This window comes from Pleurodeles waltl, chromosome 2_1 (assembly GCF_031143425.1).
Source record: "Pleurodeles waltl isolate 20211129_DDA chromosome 2_1, aPleWal1.hap1.20221129, whole genome shotgun sequence".
NCBI classification, from domain to species: domain Eukaryota; kingdom Metazoa; phylum Chordata; class Amphibia; order Caudata; family Salamandridae; genus Pleurodeles; species Pleurodeles waltl.
In genome coordinates, this window is record NC_090438.1 from 484,139,558 (window position 1) to 484,158,957 (window position 19,400).

Consider the following 19,400-nt stretch of genomic DNA (forward strand, 5'->3'; position numbering starts at 1 on the left):
AGTGCAAACAGGCGTCGGGTTTGCAATAGGTTTCAATGGGAGACCCAGGGGTCTCTTCAGCGAAGCAGGCAGGCAAGGGGGGGGGGGGCTCCTCGGGGCAGCCACCACCTGGGCAAGGGAGAGGGCCACCTGGGGGTCACTTCTGCACTGGAGGTCGAATCCTTCGGGTCCTGGGGGCTGCGGGTGTAGTGTCTTTACCAGGCGTCGGGTTCTTTGAAGCAGGCAGTCATGGTCAGGGGGAGCCTCTGGATTCCCTCTGCAGGCGTCGCTGTGGGGGCTCAGGGGGGTCAACTCAGGCTACTCACGGGCTCTCAGACGACGGGGAGTCCTCCCTGTAGTGTTGTTTCTCCGCAGGTCAAGCCAGGGGGAGTCGGGTGCAGAGTGGAAAGTCTCACGCTTCCAGCGGGAAACGTAGAGTCCTTTAAAAGTTGTTTCTTAGTTGCAAGTTTCAGTCTTTGTGGAACAGGGCCGCTGTCCTCGAGAGTTCTTGGTCCTTTTAGATGCAGGGTAGTCCTCTGAGGCTTCAGGAGGTCGCTGGACCCTGGGGGACGCGTCGCTGTTGCAGTTTTTCTTGAAGTGGGGAAGACAGGCCGGTAGGGCTGGGGCCAAAGCAGTTGGTGTCTCCGTCTTCTCTGCAGGGCTTCAGGTCAGCAGTCCTTCTTCATCTTCAGGTTGCAGGAATCTGTTTTCCTAGGTTCTGGGGGGCCCTAAATACTCAATTTAGGGGTGTGTTTAGGTCTGGGGGTTAGTAGCCAATGTCTACTAGCCCTGAGGGTGGCTACACCCTCGTTTGTGCCTCCTCCCTGAGGGGAGGGGGGCACATCCCTAATCCTATTGGGGGAATCCTCCATCTGCAAGATGGAGGATTTCTAAAAGTCAGAGTCACCTCAGCTCAAGACACCTTAGGGGTTGTCCTGACTGGCCAGTGACTCCTCCTTGTTTTTCTTATTATCTCCTCCGGCCTTGCCGGCAAAAGTGGGGCCGTGGCCGGAGGGGGCGGGCATCTCCACTAGCTGGAATGCCCTGTGGCACTGTAACAAAGGGGGTGAGCCTTTGAGGCTCACTGCCAGGTGTTACAGTTCCTGCAGGGGGAGGTGAGAAGCATGTCCACCCAGTACAGGCTTTGTTACTAGCCACAGAGTGACAAAGGCACTCTCCCCATGTGGCCAGCAACATGTCTGGTGTGTGGCAGGCTGGCAAAACTAGTCAGCCCACACTGGAAGTTGGGTATGTTTTCAGGGGCATCTCTATTTCACAATACAATGTACACTGGCATCAGTGTGCATTTATTGTGCTGAGAAGTTTGATACCAAACTTCCCAGTTTTCAGTGTAGCCATTATGGTGCTGTGGAGTTCGTGCAAAACAGACTCCCAGACCATATACTTTTATGGCTACCCTGCACTTACAATGTATAAGGTTTTGCTTAGACCCTGTAGGGGCATAGTGCTCATGCACCTATGCCCTCACCTATGGTATAGTGCACCCTGCCTTAGGGCTGTAAGGCCTGCTAGAGGGGTGACTTATCTATGCCATGGGCAGTGTGAGGTTGGCATGGCACCCTGAGGGGAGTGCCATGTCGACTTAGTCATTTTCTCCCCACCAGCACACACAAGCTGGCAAGCAGTGTGTCTCTGCTGAGTGAGGGGTCCCCAGGGTGGCATAAGACATGCTGCAGCCCTTAGAGACCTTCCCTGGCATCAGGGCCCTTGGTACCTCAGGTACCAGTTACAAGGGACTTACCTGGATGCCAGGGTGTGCCAATTGTGGAGACAAAGGTACAGTTTTAGGGAAAGAACACTGATGCTGGGGCCTGGTTAGCAGGCCTCAGAACACTTTCAAATCATAACTTGCCATCAGCAAAGGCAAAAAGTCAGGGGGTAACCATGTCAAGGAGGCATTTCCTTACACTGAGAGAGAGCGGATGGTGTTTCATTTGAGAGTTGAATTTATGGTGTGTTGCATGATTGGAATGTATGTTTAAGAGGGGTGAAACCCAAAGATGTTCAGTTTCTTAACCAGTGGATGGTGACAGAGAGATTCAAGGAGTGCTAAATCCAAATCATCCAACATCAGGCAATACCTGCCTGATCTGACAGACAGGGATCCAACAAAACTTACAGTGTTAGCTGATAAATGGTTAGCTAACAGGGTTCCCACAGGCCTGGAGCAGCACAGTTCTAATCCAAAAGGGGGAAAGAGCTCTCCACAGACTGGTTTTAAACCAGAGGGTAAGGGCCAGGGTAATTCTCATGGGACAAGAGAGCCCAGGAAAAATGGGAATGGTAATGGTGTATACAGAAAGGAGCATCATGAGAAGGGGAGGCAACGAAGCCACTCTTAGTCCAAGGTGGTGGCTTGTTTTAAATGCCACAAGGTAGGATACTACAAGAGAGACTGTCAAGAAAAGGAACTTGACCCAGCAACACCTGTGATAACAAGCATTTTACACGTGGGAGGCTGTACCTGAAAGAAACCAGTTGCACTCAACCTAGTAACTTTAGGAAACGGAGAAAGGGACAGATGCTCTGAAGTAAATTCATTCTAAACACACTGGGATTTGTGCAGGACGTTAGTATCAATAGGAGGTAAGTGCCTGCCCTGAGGGATACTAGAATCTTCCATACTTTAGTTGAGAGGAAGTACCTTACGCCTGAGGAGATACTTCCTGGAACCAAGGATACAGGATTAGAGCCAGTGGAGAGGGCATGGAGTATGCTTGCCAGGGTTGAGGTCGAGCTCAATGGCAAGGAGGCAATGATTGGTACTAGGGTAAGGGAAAAGCAAGGAGCTGTAAGTGTCTTGGGTAATGATTAAACTGTCCTTGGCTTGGAGCCAGGACTAGAAGCCTTTATGGTTTGGACAGTGTCAGCTGTGTTAACCAGAGCACAGACTGCACATAAGTCTCAGGTTGAGGGACCAGAACAAGCTGGTTTTCAGAAAAGGGAAGATTCCGGAAAGGCAGTGGTGGTGGAGGTCATAGCTTCTACTTCAGAGGGAGGGAAGGATGAGGCTCCAGAATCGAACCATTTGCTGGAGTCTGGGTCGCTTCCAATCAAACAAACATTTATAAAGTGCTGTAAATTACCCATGAGAGTCTCAAGGCACTGGACGGAATGCTGCTGTGTGGAGGAATGATTATTCGAACATCCAGGTCTTTAGCTCTCTTCTGAATCGCTGGAGTGGCTGTGTGGTTCTGAGGTGCTTGGGGACATTGTTCCAGGCCTATGCTGCCAGAAGCAAGAAGGAGCATCCTCCACTGTTACCTCAATGGATCTGTGGGGTATCTGTGAGGGAGAGGAAGTTTATCATAGGTGTCTGATCAGTTGGTGGAAGGTCAGGCATTTGTTAAAGTATGCCGGTCCTTCATTGTGCAGGTCCTTGTAGGAGTGGGTCAGCATCTTGAACTGACATCTCTTCTGAATAAGGAGCCAGTGTAGTTTTTGAGATGTGTGGGATACGAGTCCTTCTGGGGAGGTTGAGTAGGAGTCTTGCCACTGAATTCTGTATTGTCTGGAGTCTTTTCAGAGGCGTGCTGAGATTCATACGTAGAGAGTGTTTCCATAGTCCAGGCCTTTGTTGATGATGGCCTGAGTGACCTTCTTCTGATGTCTGCTGGGAACCACCTGAAGATCTTGTGGAGCATGCGAAGGTGTGGAACTAAACGGATGACACTGCGTCAACTTGTTTCCACGTGAATAGCTTGCTATCCAGGATGATACCAAGGTTGCAGCGTGGTCTGTTGTGGTAGGAGAGGGTTCCGAGCACTGCGGGCCACCATGTGTCAGTCCATGGCAAGGTGTTGTTCCCAAAGATGAGGACTTCTGTATTTTTCGGTATTGAGCTTCCAGAGCTGCATGGTTCGTAAGCTGCTGGAAGTCCTACTGCAAAGCACAAGAAAAGCGCCCTATGCTTCTAGGACTCTTGAAGGAAGCCCTGGATCAAGGGAGTGGTCAGAAAACACTATGTTGCCTGAGAAGATGGTCTACCTTATAGTGAACCAGTAAATCCTGAACCAGGAAGTAGCAGGAAGCTAGGGGTTCTCTTGCTGCACAGAAACTTTCGATTGTCACCAGCCCATGAGGTGCCCTTAGCAGGACACTTGGAAATTAGAGAAACCCAGCTTAGGCTAAACCCTCTGTTCTACTAGCCAGAAATGTGTAGAGATACACAGAGGTTCTGTAGGACCTGTCCAGTTTCCCAGATGAGAGGTGAGACAGAAGGGAAGACTAAGGCACCAATAGTGCTTCTACCAGTTGAAGGCATTTCATTTCAACAGGTAGAAATAGATATAATTGGTCAATTTAACACCCCACCCTTCACAGTCAGGCAACAAGTACATCTTGGCTGTGGGGTATCACACCACCAGGTACCCTTAAGCTGTACCTCTGAGGAGCATGTCCGCAAAGGAGGTACAAAGAGGCCTCCTAGGTATTCTTTCTAGGGTCAGATTTCCAATGATGGTAATTTCCAACTGATGGACCAACTTTATCTCTTCTTATATGAGAGAGATGCAGGAGGCCTATTAGGATCATACTGAGGGGTTCAGCAATTCGTGGAAGTACCACCTGTGGCACCTTGGACAGGTGTCGACAAGGATACAGTAGTTGAAACTGACCACCAAGGCAACTGAGTGTCAGGTGGGGCAGTCCTCTGCAGTCTAACTTGGGATGAGGTGGGGAATGGGAAGATTCACGCACTGGATAACAAAATACAGGCTGAGAGGGAGTGAGAAGTTCCACCTTTGTGGCCAACTATGGAAGTATAGTTGTCCAATTGATGGTTTTGATCTCTAGGAAGCAGCCCAGAAAGGCAATATGGACTGCAGAGTGTCAAAAGTAATTTGAGGATCTGAAGAAGGCACTGTGCACTGCACCAGGACTGTAAGAGCCTAACAGTCTTTCCTTTTATAGATACATGCGTATAACAAAGGTGTTGCAGTGGGGTTAGCTCAGCTGGATGACAAAAGTAGAGAGCACCCGGTAGCTTTTATTAGAAGATTACTACCCAGGGAGCAGAACTGAGAGGCTATTGAGAAGGAGTGCTTTGCCACAGTGTGGGCCTTGAGTAAGTCCTGCCCATATTTGCTTAGCCCCTTTCATAAGCCCCTTAAATGGTTGACAGCTATGAAGGAATAGAATCCCGAATTGGTGAGATGGTTTATGTATTTGAAAGGGTTGGACTTTGAAGTAAAACACAAAGAAAAGGATTGAGCCACGGGAATGCTGAGGGACTTCCCTGCCAGTTTAACCAATCTCACCACCCAAACTCTTCAGGTTAGGAGTTGATGATGGGTTTTCTGATCTGGAAGAGGTGTCCTTTGTGATGGAAAAGTCCTCTGCATGGCTAAAGGCGTGTACCCCTAATGTGAGTGCGCCAGTGTACTGTTGTCTGGCTCGCTAACGCTGATTTTGTGTTGTAGGTAAACATACATCATGCGTATGCTTTATTACATAGGCCTGCTTCACAGACAAGTCTTGTTGGACTGAGACGGATGCACAAAGCGCTACCCTCACAGTGGTGGAAGGCTACTTCCTTAACCCAGAGTTAAGCTGCATGAGAGTAGTGGGGGCAGCATACTGGGTGGTGATCAGCAGCAATGAGCAGGTCCTTTTCACTGTGTCACTGGAGTGAGGTCTACAGGCTCACTAACCTTTTTAAAAGGTATGTTGATGTGTCCTTAACTCACTGTTAGCTTACATCCAGTGGTGAAAGTGGGCAGGATAGGATGGGCACGATGTGCCCCTACTTTCCTGATTTATAAGAAACCTTACCCCTACTTCTTGTAATCGGACAACCGTCCTGGAACGGTTAATTTCTATATTTTAAATGCTTCCGCTGAAACGTCATGCAATGAGTCTCCTGTGCTGTGAAACTGAAGCTAACAGACTGGGAAATGCACTATATATATTATGAAGCCTCCATTAGTTAATATGCTGCAGAGGTCTTTGTGTATTTGGAGGGCCACAGAATCTTGGTTGGTGCAGAAGAGGATAGTGAAGTGTATTTTTACTGCTCCAACCAAGATTCTGTGGCCCTCCAAATACACAAAGATGCTATTTTATATGCAGCTATCTGATGGTGTGGAGTGATGCTGCATAGAAAGGGGAGGGGTCTGAGGTGTCGTTACAAAACAATATTCAGTAAGTTTTTTTGGTCTTTCACCATCGGATAGCTGCATATGCAGCATCACAGTTCCCATACTTTTTTAAATGCACTTCAACCACCGCCTACATCAAGTAGATGTGGAGTGCTGCACCGTACCGTACTGACTCTGCACTAGATGTAGGTGAGCCTGGGAAAGGTGTGGTACAGAGATATAGCATAGATAGATATAGTGGTCCCCCCTCGGACATACTGGGTGTATGTCCGAGGGGGGGATATAATACACGAGAGATGTAGTGCTATGCACTGTGTGCGCAACTAAAGCATCTGCTGTTTTTGGGGGGGGGGGGGGGGGGGGGGTGGTGTTACAATACATGAACGGTGAAGTGTGCAGCCCGTACACGGCGACTGTCTGTGCTGCAGTGTGTGTATGTAAACAGCATCATGCTGGCACAATACACATTTTGAAAAAATATATGCCATGTGAAATTACACGCATAACTTGTTGAACTGCGTGTAATTAACACATATGGCACTCCATACAGTTTCCAGGGAAACACCGTTAAAAGAAAAATGTGCCGTTTGGATACCATTTCTTAAAGTTTTCTTGGGGACTGCGAGAACAATCCCAAATCCGCGCTTGCCCAATAAGACAGTCATAAAAACCCCGTCAAAACTCATCCTATCGAGGTGAAGAGTGGGGCATTGAAATGAACAATTTGGTACTTTTAAACGTTTCTGGGAGTAAGGGACTAAGAAAGAACGACCCCAATGCCGCTTCCCAACACCCCTAGAGGAATTTGAGTTTTCTCTGTGCGATTCTGTGAGTAAACTATAACCTCATTATTTTGAGCCATAAATCTTTCCAGACTACTGAAAACAAAAAAAAACAAAAAATCACACAGCTTCGACGTTTCATCTCTAGCCAACTGAAATTATTTGCCTCTGTCTGACCTTTTAGGAGTCGAAAAGTATTAGATTGATTGAAGCAACCCTCCTGTCCGTTGCAGAGGTCTCCTCTGTTCCGCTTCCCCTGTAAAAGCGCTACCCGTTTTGCATGCCGTTTCTGCTCAACTGTTTGTCAAACGTGAACTCTGAGTGCGTTTATCCGTCACCATGGTATCGCGAAGCATCAACAGAGTTAATTTATGTCATCATAAAGGCAGGAGCGCCGACACATTGGGCGCACGCTCCGCCCACAGAACAGACGTCAAGGCGGACATATGAAAAGTCGGTCAAGTCTATAGTATTCATAAGGAGAAGGGTAAATACAAACCGGCAGGAAAAGTACGTGATCCCTATTTATGTAATTATCAGCTATTCTCTCATAGCTGTACCTGTAGCTTATATTTATTAACTTAATTGAAATTTTATTTTCACAAGTTCCCATCAGTATATAGTAGAATGCAATCCCGAAAATTGCACGCCATACGTTCCTCTTAAGAAAGTGAATTCATTATAGAGTAGTTGCCTCGGATAAGAACTTCTAAAGGATTGCAAAGGTAACAACTTTACTTGTACAAATGGCTGCCACTTATCAATGTAATCGTCCTGCCACAACAGTGAGAAAAACCATGTTGTGTGAAGTCAACCATCTTAGGGACAGGCATCAGTGTTTTCTGAGTCTAAAATATATTTCTTGTACGTTAACGATTCTCTCCGCCCCAAGCCTTCGCTTAAGTACATCATGTGAAAAAAACGCGGGGTGTCTCTGCAGCGCGAGGTGCTCTGTTTGAAGCATAAATTTAGGGCATAGCAGGGACGACTACACCAAGAGTGCTTCTGGCCTCTCGGTTTGCAGTTGCGCGTGCGTAGTGTCAGGAGACTGCGCAGTGTCTCCTCCTCTTACGGCGCGCGTAATAATACCGGGGTACAGGAACTAGAGCCTAGTCACGTGTCTAAAACTGAGGGGCAGCAGGTAAGAGAGGAATCTTGAGATGTCTGTTGTTTATTGGCCGTGGTTTAATTGCTGTAATTTTTGTGGCGATTGCTGCTTTCTCCTTGCAATAATGTTCTGCCATTCTTGGTTAATTTGTCTGCTTCTGTAACTTGCCGATGTGCTCTAGTGAATAACCTTGTTTATCTGGGGAGTTACCACATTCTAGTGGAAATGGTGGCGGCTTATGGCTACTCGTAACGCCGGGTTTGACTTTCAAGTTAGGTCTTGCAGCCCCAGACAATCATGTTTACTTTCATTTTATCTGTAAAGCGTGACACATATCTTGATGATTATTGCACACAGGGATCTTTCTTAGAGAGAGAATGCCTCATGGGATCCGGCGGAACGTACCTCACGCAGCCCTGCTCAAATTAAATAGCTGTTGATATTACGAAGTGGCAGAATGAACAAATTCCTTGGTAACGGAAAGCACAGTTTTCTGTTCGGGACACCGAAGAGAGGATTGTGTATAACTTTATTCACTTTATTAATTCAGCCCATTCAAATACAAAAATAAAGAGTACATGTTCAATGAGACCCATAGTATCAGACTCCAAACATAGTCCAATCGCAGCGCATTTCAACGTTTAAATACCATATAAATGTCCTTTCCTGTTCCTCTTCTTCACTTTAGAAAATTAATGTTAATCGTAATTATTTACTGGAAACAACAGGTAGATTTCTCCATGGGAGGGAGAGGCTTTTCATGAAAAAAGGTGCTTAGGTGGGATTCTTAGGGTCGTTTCTGAACATTGCAGTCAACATACTTAATATTTGCGGCAAACATTTTTGCTCATAACTCAGCCTGTGTTGGTCTTGGAACAATGGGACCACCCCCCTGTTTGTTGATTCTCTTTCTGGGTCAGTTTGACAGTTGGGCTGGTTGCACCTCACACTAGACAGTGACACAAAGGGAGCTGGGGTGTAATCTGCATTTCCTGATGAGCCATCTGTGCTCAGGAGGGAGGGAAGGAGTGGTCACTTACACCTGAAAGGGATGTGCCTGCCCTCACATATTGCAGTCTCCAACCCGCTGGTGAGTGTCTGGGGACTGGACTGGGCAAGGTAGGATTTCACATTCAAAAGAGACTTTACTTTGAAGTAGGCCTACTTCAAAGGAGAAATCGGGTATAAGAAGGGCACCCAAAACCACAGACTTTAGAAAACCCTTCTGGAAACAAGAGGAACCTCTGCCTGGAGAAGAGCTGAGGAAGAAGAGCTGCCTTGCCTGTGACTGTGCGTTGTGGAGCTATCCTGCATTTGCTGCTTCTGCCAGAGTAAGAGGGCAAAGACTGGACTTTGTGTGCCTTCCATCTTGTGAAGATCTCCAAGGGCTTGATTTAGAGCTTGCCTCCTGTTGTTTGAAGTCTCAGGGACAGCAAAGACTTCTCTCTGCCAGCACCTGAAGTCTCTGGAGAGACTCCTACTCTGCCAAGTGGTGCCCATCCAGTTCCTGGGACCCGGAAAGGGGACGCTGGCAGCCTAAGAGGAAGAAATCCATGCACAGAACCCCATGCGGAGAAAAGATCGACGTGACTCTGATCTGTTGCTGAAAAATCAACGCGGCTCTGGCTTCGCCACTGAAAAGTGGTGCTCGCCTGCAACGCGACCGAACACAGAGCTGGGGAAACGGCGTGCAGCATCGCAGCGCTGTGTGGTTTTCGGATCATCGTGCGGCTGGATTTCTGCCGCAGACACTGTTGGGCATGTAAAAACAACGCAAGGCCTGCACGGACCGAGAGTGATAACTGGATCGATGCATCGCTGTCCTGCCGAGAGAAGAAACAACACGGCCAACCTGGCAAAAGGAGAAGCGACACAAGGTCTCGTTCGTGAGTGAAATTGACACATCGCAAGCCCTTTTTGACTCCCACTCGTCCGTGCAGGGTTAGGTTTGATGCACCCAAGGTACATTTTTACGCTAACAATGTTAGTGTGTGTTTTAAAACTACATGAAGACTCTTTTTGCTCTTTAATTGATGACTTGTGTATTGTGGATTTTTGTCGTTTTGGTCTTGTTTTGTTTAGATAAATATTCTCTATTTTACTAAACCTGTGTTGTCATTTTGTAGTGTTTTCATTAAGTTACTGTTTGTGTTGGTACAAATACTTTAGACCTAGCACTCTGAAGTTAAGCCTACTGCTAGTGCCAAACTACAAAGGGGGTAAGCAGGGGTTAGCTGAGGGTGATTCTCTTTTACCCTGACTAGAGTGAGAATCCTTGCTTGAACATGGGGTAAACAGACTGCCAACCAAAGACCCCATTTCTAACACCCTCCCTATCCCAAACTATTTTTATGTAATTAAATGTGTAATTAAAACATGGGGTAAAAAGAAGATCCCTCTCACAGTTTGGTTCTGCCCGTCTCTGGGACAACGAGGGAGACACCCATCCGATGTTGGACAATAACTTCAACAGCAGAGCCCACTCATTTTCAAAGGGCAACACTCACACTAACGGACTCCCCACACTCGTCACCCATTCACTTTCAGTTCGGGCTGCATTCAGTATTGAGTAATAATATGACAATGACCGCAGTCCCTCTCAACATACACCCACACAGCAAATCATGCATACACCAGTCTCTCTTCAGACACTACACTGGTAATATATCTCTAGTTACAGGGTGAGATAAAAGGTCACCTCTCTAGAGTCACACTCGCACTGCGGTAGCGATTGGACGGGGTATGGCCTGCACCGTCCCCAGACTAACAAATCAACCCCTCATCTTAAGAGTCTGCCAGTACATCACTGTTTTCCTGCATCTCTACAGGATCCAGAGTTGGTCTGATCATGTCACAACTTGGTTCATTTTCAGCAGGATGCTGGACATTCTTGTTTTCTCCCCCAGGCAAGGAGAGTTGGCTTCCCCTCCATTCCCCGTCGCATTCCAAGTCTGATAATGAATGTCTCGCGTTTGCCTCCCCAATCCGTTGTGCATGAGATCTGTCAGCGGGCTTGCCAGTGTGGTCTATATGCTTCCACTTGGTGGGCCGTTCTTTTGGCTGTGCCCCAGGATCTTTCCTCCCAGCCGTATCTTCCATGGCCAGGCCTAGAAAAAGCATAAAAATGTTACTAGACCTGAAGGTCTAGTGTCTTAAAATCTACTCGACTTAATTATAATGTTCTTGACCCATAAACTGGTTTCAAATTATGTGAGCCTGGGCAAACATTTTAATTCACGGAGCCGCCATTTTCTTTTTAATCACATATGAGAGCACCTTCAAATATGCAAATCAGCATATCTGCTTTACAAAAAACATTTTTGGTTGATGTTACAGACTAACTGTTTGCTCTATATACAGTACAGATGTACCCACATACAGGATGCACATGACCGCTCACTTGCCTCTTAGTTCACTAGCCGCATTGTCATGAGAGTAGGGGTAGGAATGTTACTCAAATCATGTTTAAGTCTATCACTTTTATTAAATACAAACCTGAAGCATTAAGTGATAGGACATTTATTTGCAGTTGGCATGTTTTCCATTGAAATTACCACAGCATTTTCCACAGACAGGCGGTTTTACAGATAAAACTATACACTGTATAATGTTTGGAAAACAAGTTTCTGCAAGTATTTGTTATTTTCACATCACCAAGTAATGTGGTCTGATTTATTTTGCTCCTATTTAAATCTTTGTTTGCATCATATTTGTGAATTACAAAAAATATTTTCTTAATTCCTGATATATTTAGAAATGCTTGTACTATTAATTTACAAGATGTTTAAGTGTTGTGTTCGGAAAAAAACAACTGACATTTTTACAGCCATTTGTTTTATAATGATTGTCAGACTTTGCAAAAATCTCTAATAGTAATAAGAGAAAAATGTAAACCCTATTTTCCAGTATAAGAAACAGTTAGTAAAAAGACACTGACTTTTGACCTCTGTCTTTGAACAGACAGCAAATGTGTCAAGATTTATAGGCATCTTTATTGCTCATTTATCTTCAGAAGGAACAGAACACCTGTTCCTTCCCAGCTTAATTTCAATCCCCAGAATGGACCAGTAGGTGTTAAAAGTAGCTCAACCTGACCTGATAAAATCTGACTCACCATAGCAAAATGTGTGAGTAGATATTTGTTTAGGCCTGGTGGCTATTGTTCGGGTTCAGAGCTGCAGCCTATCTTCCAGCCAGATCCAGGCCTCTTCTGGTGTGATAAGGAAGTAGAATATTCCCTTATAGAGCACTTTTAGCTTTGCAGGGAAAAGTAACATATATTGCATTTGTAGGGTACGAAGTTTTGCCTTCATCGCGTTGAAAGAGATGTGCCGCTTCTGGACTTCGCAGGAATAGTTACAGAACATTCGTATTGTGGAGGATTCGAATTAGATTTCACCCAAGCGTCCGGCTTCCTGGAATACTGCGTCCCAGTCTTTAGAATTCAGGAACCAAGCTATTATTGCAACCAGTGAAGCACACAGCGGTGGCCTGACCGCCAGCACTCTATGGGCCCTTTCTATAACAAACTAGGTGGGGAAGGTGGCTACAGGGAAGGTGGTCCAGAACCAGTTGCTCAAGAAGTCAGACATGTTAGTTCCCTCACTCACTTCTGGGAACCCCACCCGCCTTCAATTGCTACGTCTCACCCGATTTTCAGCATCATTGACTCTCCACAGCAGGTCTTTGGTGACAGCCTTATTGTCTGTCAGGTCTTTACCCATGGCTTGGGTGGTGTCTTCCATTTCACATATTCTTTCCTCCACTACATTGTGAAGGTCCTGTCTCAGAAGTGAGACTTCAGTCTGACCTCTCCAGTTCTTGATTCCAGTGCAGCCCTTGATTGATTGATTGATGGCATGTAATAGTGCTGCATTGTCTGGTCCCAGGGGAGTTGTATCATCACTCGGGACGGAATCAGCCACTCTGGCATATTTATCAATCTTACCCTGATAGGATGATTTTGCTTCCTTATCCGTGGCCATAGTGCCTTGAAAGTGGTATAAACGTAGTCTCTGTCATGGAGGGTCTGGTGGGTGGCAGCTTGGCGGGTTGGTGTGGGCAAGTGGTCAGAAGTCTCTCTATGGCCTGGGTCTTTTTAAGGCTATCAGCTGAGGTGGGATCAAGAAGTAACCTCCCAGAGTGTGTTCAGGGAGCAGTCAGGTGACCCCAGTCACTACAGGCATTAAAGCGTAGTTGGTGCTGGGCAGCATCCAGTCTGGCCTACTGGGTTCCAAGCCTTCAGTGCGAGTATTTGTGAAGGCTGTTACAGTCCACAAGCCTCGGTCGCCCTCCAGGGCACAAGGCAATGTTCACACCCTAGATTTGTTGAGTCAGGAATGTCAGAACACGGCAGCGGGCAGGGGTGGCACCAAATTCCACAAGACGAAGCAATGCGCCCGGTGCGGCGTTCTTCGCTGCATCCAACCTATGATGCCAGTCCCTGTATACCCTAGCAAGTGTTTCTATCCGGTGGGAGCTGATTCCCTTTGTTTGATTCATTTAAAGTCCACCAGACGATTGCTGCCACCCAGCCACTTCCGTCCATACCTTAGTATCTCCTGCCTATTCATTGCGGTCCTCCGGGCTTCCTCTGGGTAATTGTCACTGCTGCATTGGGCATGTGTCACCACAAGCCGGTCTCTTCTGCTGCCTCTCCCCTACATGGGCACCAAGATCGATAAGGAGGTGTTTTTGCTCTAGTCACCACCTCGGCACCCACAGCAGGTAGTCGCAGCCACCTCTACCTCTAATTCATCGAAGGAGTAGAGTAGGCCTCCGCAAATGACAGTCCAGCAGGGGGGATGGAGGGGAAGGAAGGAAGTGCTGCATGGTTGTCTGGTGGGGCTGAGTGTGTCTCTCAGTCAGAAACCCAGGGGCACGTTGCAAGCACAAAGTACAGGAGTGCTCTCGCTGTTTTGGTTAGGCGGCTGCTATGTTATTGGGCACTGCTCCACGCAGGCTGTGTTATTTGCTGCGTCCAGCAGGCCTGTCATCCCTCAGGGGTTTTCAGCGCACTTGTGCAGGCCCGGCTGAAGCAGCTTTCCTCTTTGTGTAAATACTCACTGCACCGCCACCACTTTTTGGGAGATCTCACCCTTCTGGGTTGCCAGCCCCTTCCCTGGCAGACTTGTTGCCGCAGTGATCAGTCCCAGGCACTCCCAGCCATGCTGCTGCTGACATTAAGACCCCAGTCTGCTACGTTCCAGCAGAGGTGCAGGAAGGGGGAGGAGGTCTCATGGGGTGTCACACCTGCTTAACTGGAGTGTGTCTCCTCCCCTCCACAAGTCAGGTCCCTGGGGTAACTTCTGCATTGCCGCAGTCCGTTCCCAGCGTCTGCCATCTTAGTGCAGATCACTTCACTGTACTGGAACTACATTTCAGCTGTGTGACCATCTGCTTTGCTTTGCTCAGCGGTAATTGGTAAAGTGGCTGCATGGAACAAGATTGCAGGATTTGTGAGGGTCAATTGCGTCCGGAGACACAGGGTTAATGCAGGATAAGAACGTGTCAGGCCGGAGCCCCACTAGGGCACCTTTAACCCACCATTTTCTTGGCTACGCCCTCACCCGTGAGTCAATCTCCTCATACTCATAGGGGGTGTTAGAAATTGGGTCTCTGTCTGGCAGAAGTATGCACCCTGTCCAAGTAGGGACCACAGTCCCAATCAGGGTAGGTAACAACACAACCTAAAATATTCTGTGCTCACCCTATAGTAGATTGGCACAGAGCAAGCAGGCTTAACTTGGAAGGCAGTGTGTAAACTATCTTTGCTACATCTCGTACAGTAACACAGTGGAAACTCCTCAGAAAGTACTCCACACCAGTTTAGGAAAATAGTTATCTGAATAAAATAAGATCAGAATGCTAAAAATCCAATATGAACAAGTCAAGATATCACTTTTATGAGTCTCAATCCTTCAGCATCAGTGGTTGTATCCTTTTAACACACAGTACCCGGGATGAGACAAAAATAACAATGTGCAGGGGGTCTCAGAGGTGGACATGCGTCAAAACATAAAGAGCAAATCGTCTGTTACCTCACCGCCCACCCCCCCTGCATCTCCCAGGCGTGGCAAAGGAGCACAGCGTTGGGTCCGCACTGCGATGCGGGGATATTTTGATGTCCAGGGACGATGTGTTGAGCAGAGGCAACAGGCGCTGCATCGATCCGGCAGACATTGCATCAAATTTTGCTGGTGTTGCATCAATTTTTTAAATTTTTTTTACATGCTGGATTTTCTTCTCTTTGGTGAAGACTTTGATAGCCCCAAGACCTCAGAACAGGAGGCAAGCTCAATCCAAGCCCTTGGAGAGTACTTGTGGAGGAAGGCAGAGATCTTCCAGCAGATTCAGGGGTCAGACATCAGCAAGGCAACAAGCCGGGCAGCAGTCCTTCCAGCAAAAGCAGTCCAGGTGAGTCCTTTGGGCAGCCAAGCAGTCCCTCGGACAGAGTCCAGTTGTAGATCAAGAAGTGTCTGATTTGGATCAGTTTGGAGACCTCCTCCATTTGATTCCTTGGTATTCAAATTTATCACACCATGGAAGATGTATGTGAGGGTAATCTGGGTAGAGCATATCGTTCCATAAAAAGCAATATTGTCTTTTGGAGATCCCTGAAAATGTCTCTGGTGGCTCATATATCGGTAACAAAGATGGTGGTATTGCCCCCCATACTTTATCTGTTTGTGAATATACCGATTTACTATTCCGGTGGGATGGTTTAGTCGGTTGTAAGTTTGAATTTCTGCATGGCTATTACAAATGTATTTAATGCAGTAAATAGAGACCATTCAGTTGCATATAAATTGACACCTGTTATTAAGCACCAAGAAAAAACCCCATCTTCTTTGTGTTCTATATACATTAGTACAATCTTTCAGCTATAGTGTATTTACTTAGCATATTAAGTATATCAATAGAGGCATTGGTAATGGAATAGAAGACAAATTATTTCAGCATTGCCAGGTCTACTACCATTGGTCTACAGCTACTGAATAAATGCCATTTTAGTAGAAAAAAATCCTTTCTGTGGTCCTACAGTGGTGCATATTAGAATAGGAAAAGCGCTTGAAATGGTACTAATGTCTCAATTTTATAAAGGTAACATCAATTTGAATGCAATTAACGTTTACAGAGCATGCATGTAAAATATTATCAGTAGCTTGCAATTTCTGTTGGTGCATGTCCTTGACAAGGCGAGAACATGATGGTCCAATCTCGATTTCTTGACTTGGCGATTACAGACAAGGAGAGAGGAAGTACATTCTGGAAGGTAATCTTGATGCCAAGCATTTCATTGTTCCATGCAGAAAACGTAGCTGTTTACCATCTGGTGAAATATTATGGAAAATGTCAGATAAAATTAATTATACAGTTTATAAATTCAGCTGTGTATCTAAACTGTTTCACTTTTTCCAGAGTCGTGCAAGATGAGTGGATTTAATTTTGGTGGTACAGGGGGTACAGGAGGAGGGTTCAGTTTTGGTACTCCAAAGACAACGGCCAGTGTTCCAACAGGGGGCTTTTCCTTTGCTCCATCTGGTGCAGCAGGAGGGATCAGTTTTGGAACACCGACACAGAATGCTACCACATCTCAACCTGCAGGTCTCTTCTCTATGTCTACTCCTGCTGCAGCCACATCAACCCCTGGATTCAGTTTCGGCACTCCAGCGACGTCTACACCAGCTTCAACAGGAGGAGGATTCTCTTTTGGGTAAGAACTGCAAATTGTACATGTGAAGAACAAAACATTTTCATGGGAATTTTGACTCAGTGAAGAATATGAACGTGCTCACCCAGTCCCTTGAAAATTATGGCTTTTTCGATATTGGTTCCCACAGCAGGCACACACTTTTTGTTCTTGTAGATGAATATGCAGAAAGACTGCCTTTACCTTGCCCACACTCATCAGCTGCATGTGTATTGCCACATAGTTGTCCCGAGTGTGCACCAGCCTATCTGTTTTTTTGTGTTTTATTTTTTAAAGAAATATGGACACATTTGCAGTGAGTCTCAATACCTTTTCTATCTTATATGAACCTACATTATGCAACCAAGCTTGGAAAGCAAATTTACTTATCTGAAGTTTGAGGTCTGTGGATAAAATTCTATGTGCGCTATATTGTGGGAAGAAGGTTTGGCATGTGGTAGGCCAGCTGAAACCAAACATTGCTCATCATTATAAATTCTTAAGGTTGAGGGATGGGATAGTGGAAAAATAACTTCTCACGCTGGTTGTGCAAAGACATTAGGCTGCTCATTAAGACCCTTAGTTGGGCACCCAATCACACTTCTGGTAAAACTGTTAATCAGATAGCAGAGGTTGGAGTTGAACTCCATATGTGTTCGTCAATTAAAATTGTGAATCCTTCCAATATTGGGTGACATTCATTTGCACCATTTTCTAATTAATAGCTCATACACAGGAGCAGAATTTGACACATTTTCTGCTTCAGTTATAGAATATTTATTTATGTACTCAAACGTTCTGTACCAGTGGACACATCACGCCCTCCTAAGATGATTGGTACTTTAGATAACATGCTTTTCAGACTCTTACAGCACTGCACTGGACCATGTTTTGTCAGAAAAATGTTCTACAATTAGTTTGTTGCACCTTACTTGTTATATTATTTGACTCGTTTATTACAAACTGTTCTCATCTCCTATTTAACTATTGCTTTCACTCTGTGTTCAAAAGCCAGGCAGAAAGTGAGCGAAGACTGATTAATATAGCATAACTAAACTCTTCTAGATTGTGGAAGATCCTCTCTATTTCTGTCAGTAGTATTTTAATTGTATTCTTGACAATTATTAATTGGTAATTAAGGGGTTTGGAAAGTTTTCACTCTTGATGTAAGCAGTGTCTGAGCTATCACAAACTTAAAGTCTAACCCCTATAATAAGAAGCAGATTTCTGTGAGGGATCTTAGGCTTATCCGTGGCAGCTTGGGGTGAGCGGACTGGATTCCTTGAGAGAAATGTGCATATCATATTTAAATGCACTGAAACAATAATGTCAAGAAATACGTTTTTGCAGGAAGACCAGTATGAACAATAATACAATAGCCTAGGCATGCCATAACCATGGGCTCTCGTCAACTCTGCATCGTGGCCAGTGTCGAAGAACCACCATATTTAACAGCAAAATATTCATTCTTTTATATGTATCAAACACTAGAGACTTTATTGTAAAATATGTTATGTTGTAATTTCATTTTTAAAGCCATGGTTTACCCAATGCAGTTTCTTGTTTGTTGATATGTATGCCTTGCTCTGACCTGAACAGCGATAACTGTTTCAAAGACACATTTCTAATTAATTAGTGGTTGATTTGAGGGAGAGTTATCTTACTTTTCATTTTGGGCGGTCAATTAAGAAATACCTCAATTAACTAAAATAGATCTAGTTTCCAACCTAATGTAATAAAGTCATATTGCCAGAAAAAGGGTGTGTTGATGAGGGAGAGGTGGCGCACCAAGTATCCCGAATTATGTTATTTAAACTCATATAACCCCAACGGCGCACTCCAGTAGGGATCACACCCTAAATCCCCTGCATGGATTAACTAATCAACCAGTTTAACATATAACATTACTGTGGCACACGTTTGACAAATTTAGACAATTTTGTAAAACATACATTATCTACATTGATTCGACATTGAAGTGATCAAGGCATTATTCAAATATTATCAACTATAGCGAAAGTCCCACTAAATAAATCTTACATCTGTCTTGAATTCAAAATTTGAATCCAAAAAATATATCCATCACATCTCCACTCATGATTCATATGTCTCTGTATATTCCTTAAATAAGACTGGACTAGGAAGTCAATATGGAACTTGTTTTTTCTGTGGATTAATTTGGACTCACAACTTTGACCTGCTAAGGAATATACAGAGACATATGTCGAATCAATGTACATAATGTATGTTTTACATAATTGTCTAAATTTGTCAAACGTGTGCCACAGTAATGTTATATACATGTAATACAGGCGGCTTCACCTATACATCAACAAGCGTTTTGCCTTGTAATCCACTTAAGGTTCAGTGAAATGGAAATATAATCTGGTTACTTGTTTGCATAAATAACAGTAAGAATTTAAGCATTGTTGGTTCTAATGTTCATATTGGATCTTGTGCTAGGGCAAAAATTTATAACACCCATGTTGTTGCTTGAGCAGAGCAATTGTGAATGTGATGCCTTGAATAATTATTACCATGTGTTGTAGAGCTGTTATATAAAGAACTCTGCTTAATGTGAAATAAGTTCTTGTGACCAAACCTCTTTGGCGTTTCTGCATACTTATCTAGTTTGAGCTACTGCATCACTTCCTAGTTCAGTACGTTGAGTTGAGACAAACTATATATGATTCTAATACTTTGTAATCTGAGTGTGCATA

At 45.2% G+C, this 19,400-nt stretch overlaps 2 protein-coding genes across 3 annotated transcripts in view; one reads left to right on the top strand and one right to left on the bottom strand.

Moving 5' to 3' along the window:
- The window catches only part of DNAAF6 (dynein axonemal assembly factor 6), a 195,963-nt gene extending 188,754 nt beyond the window's left edge, over positions 1-7,209 (bottom strand). The window contains exon 1 of the mRNA XM_069213733.1: positions 7,058-7,209. The gene's annotated coding sequence lies outside the window, so the exon portion shown is untranslated. The remainder of the gene's footprint in view (positions 1-7,057) is intronic.
- A 158-nt stretch (positions 7,210-7,367) lies between these two features.
- The window catches only part of NUP62CL (nucleoporin 62 C-terminal like), a 140,243-nt gene continuing 128,210 nt past the window's right edge, over positions 7,368-19,400 (top strand). The window contains exons 1-2 of one of the 2 annotated variants that reach the window (XM_069213728.1): positions 7,368-7,390; positions 16,410-16,704. In XM_069213728.1, the coding sequence (XP_069069829.1) occupies positions 16,421-16,704 (284 nt within the window). In that variant the 5' untranslated portion in view covers positions 7,368-7,390; positions 16,410-16,420. Of the gene's footprint in view, positions 7,391-7,907; positions 8,022-16,409; positions 16,705-19,400 lie in introns of those variants that run through there. The other variant, XM_069213719.1, reaches the window with a different exon arrangement.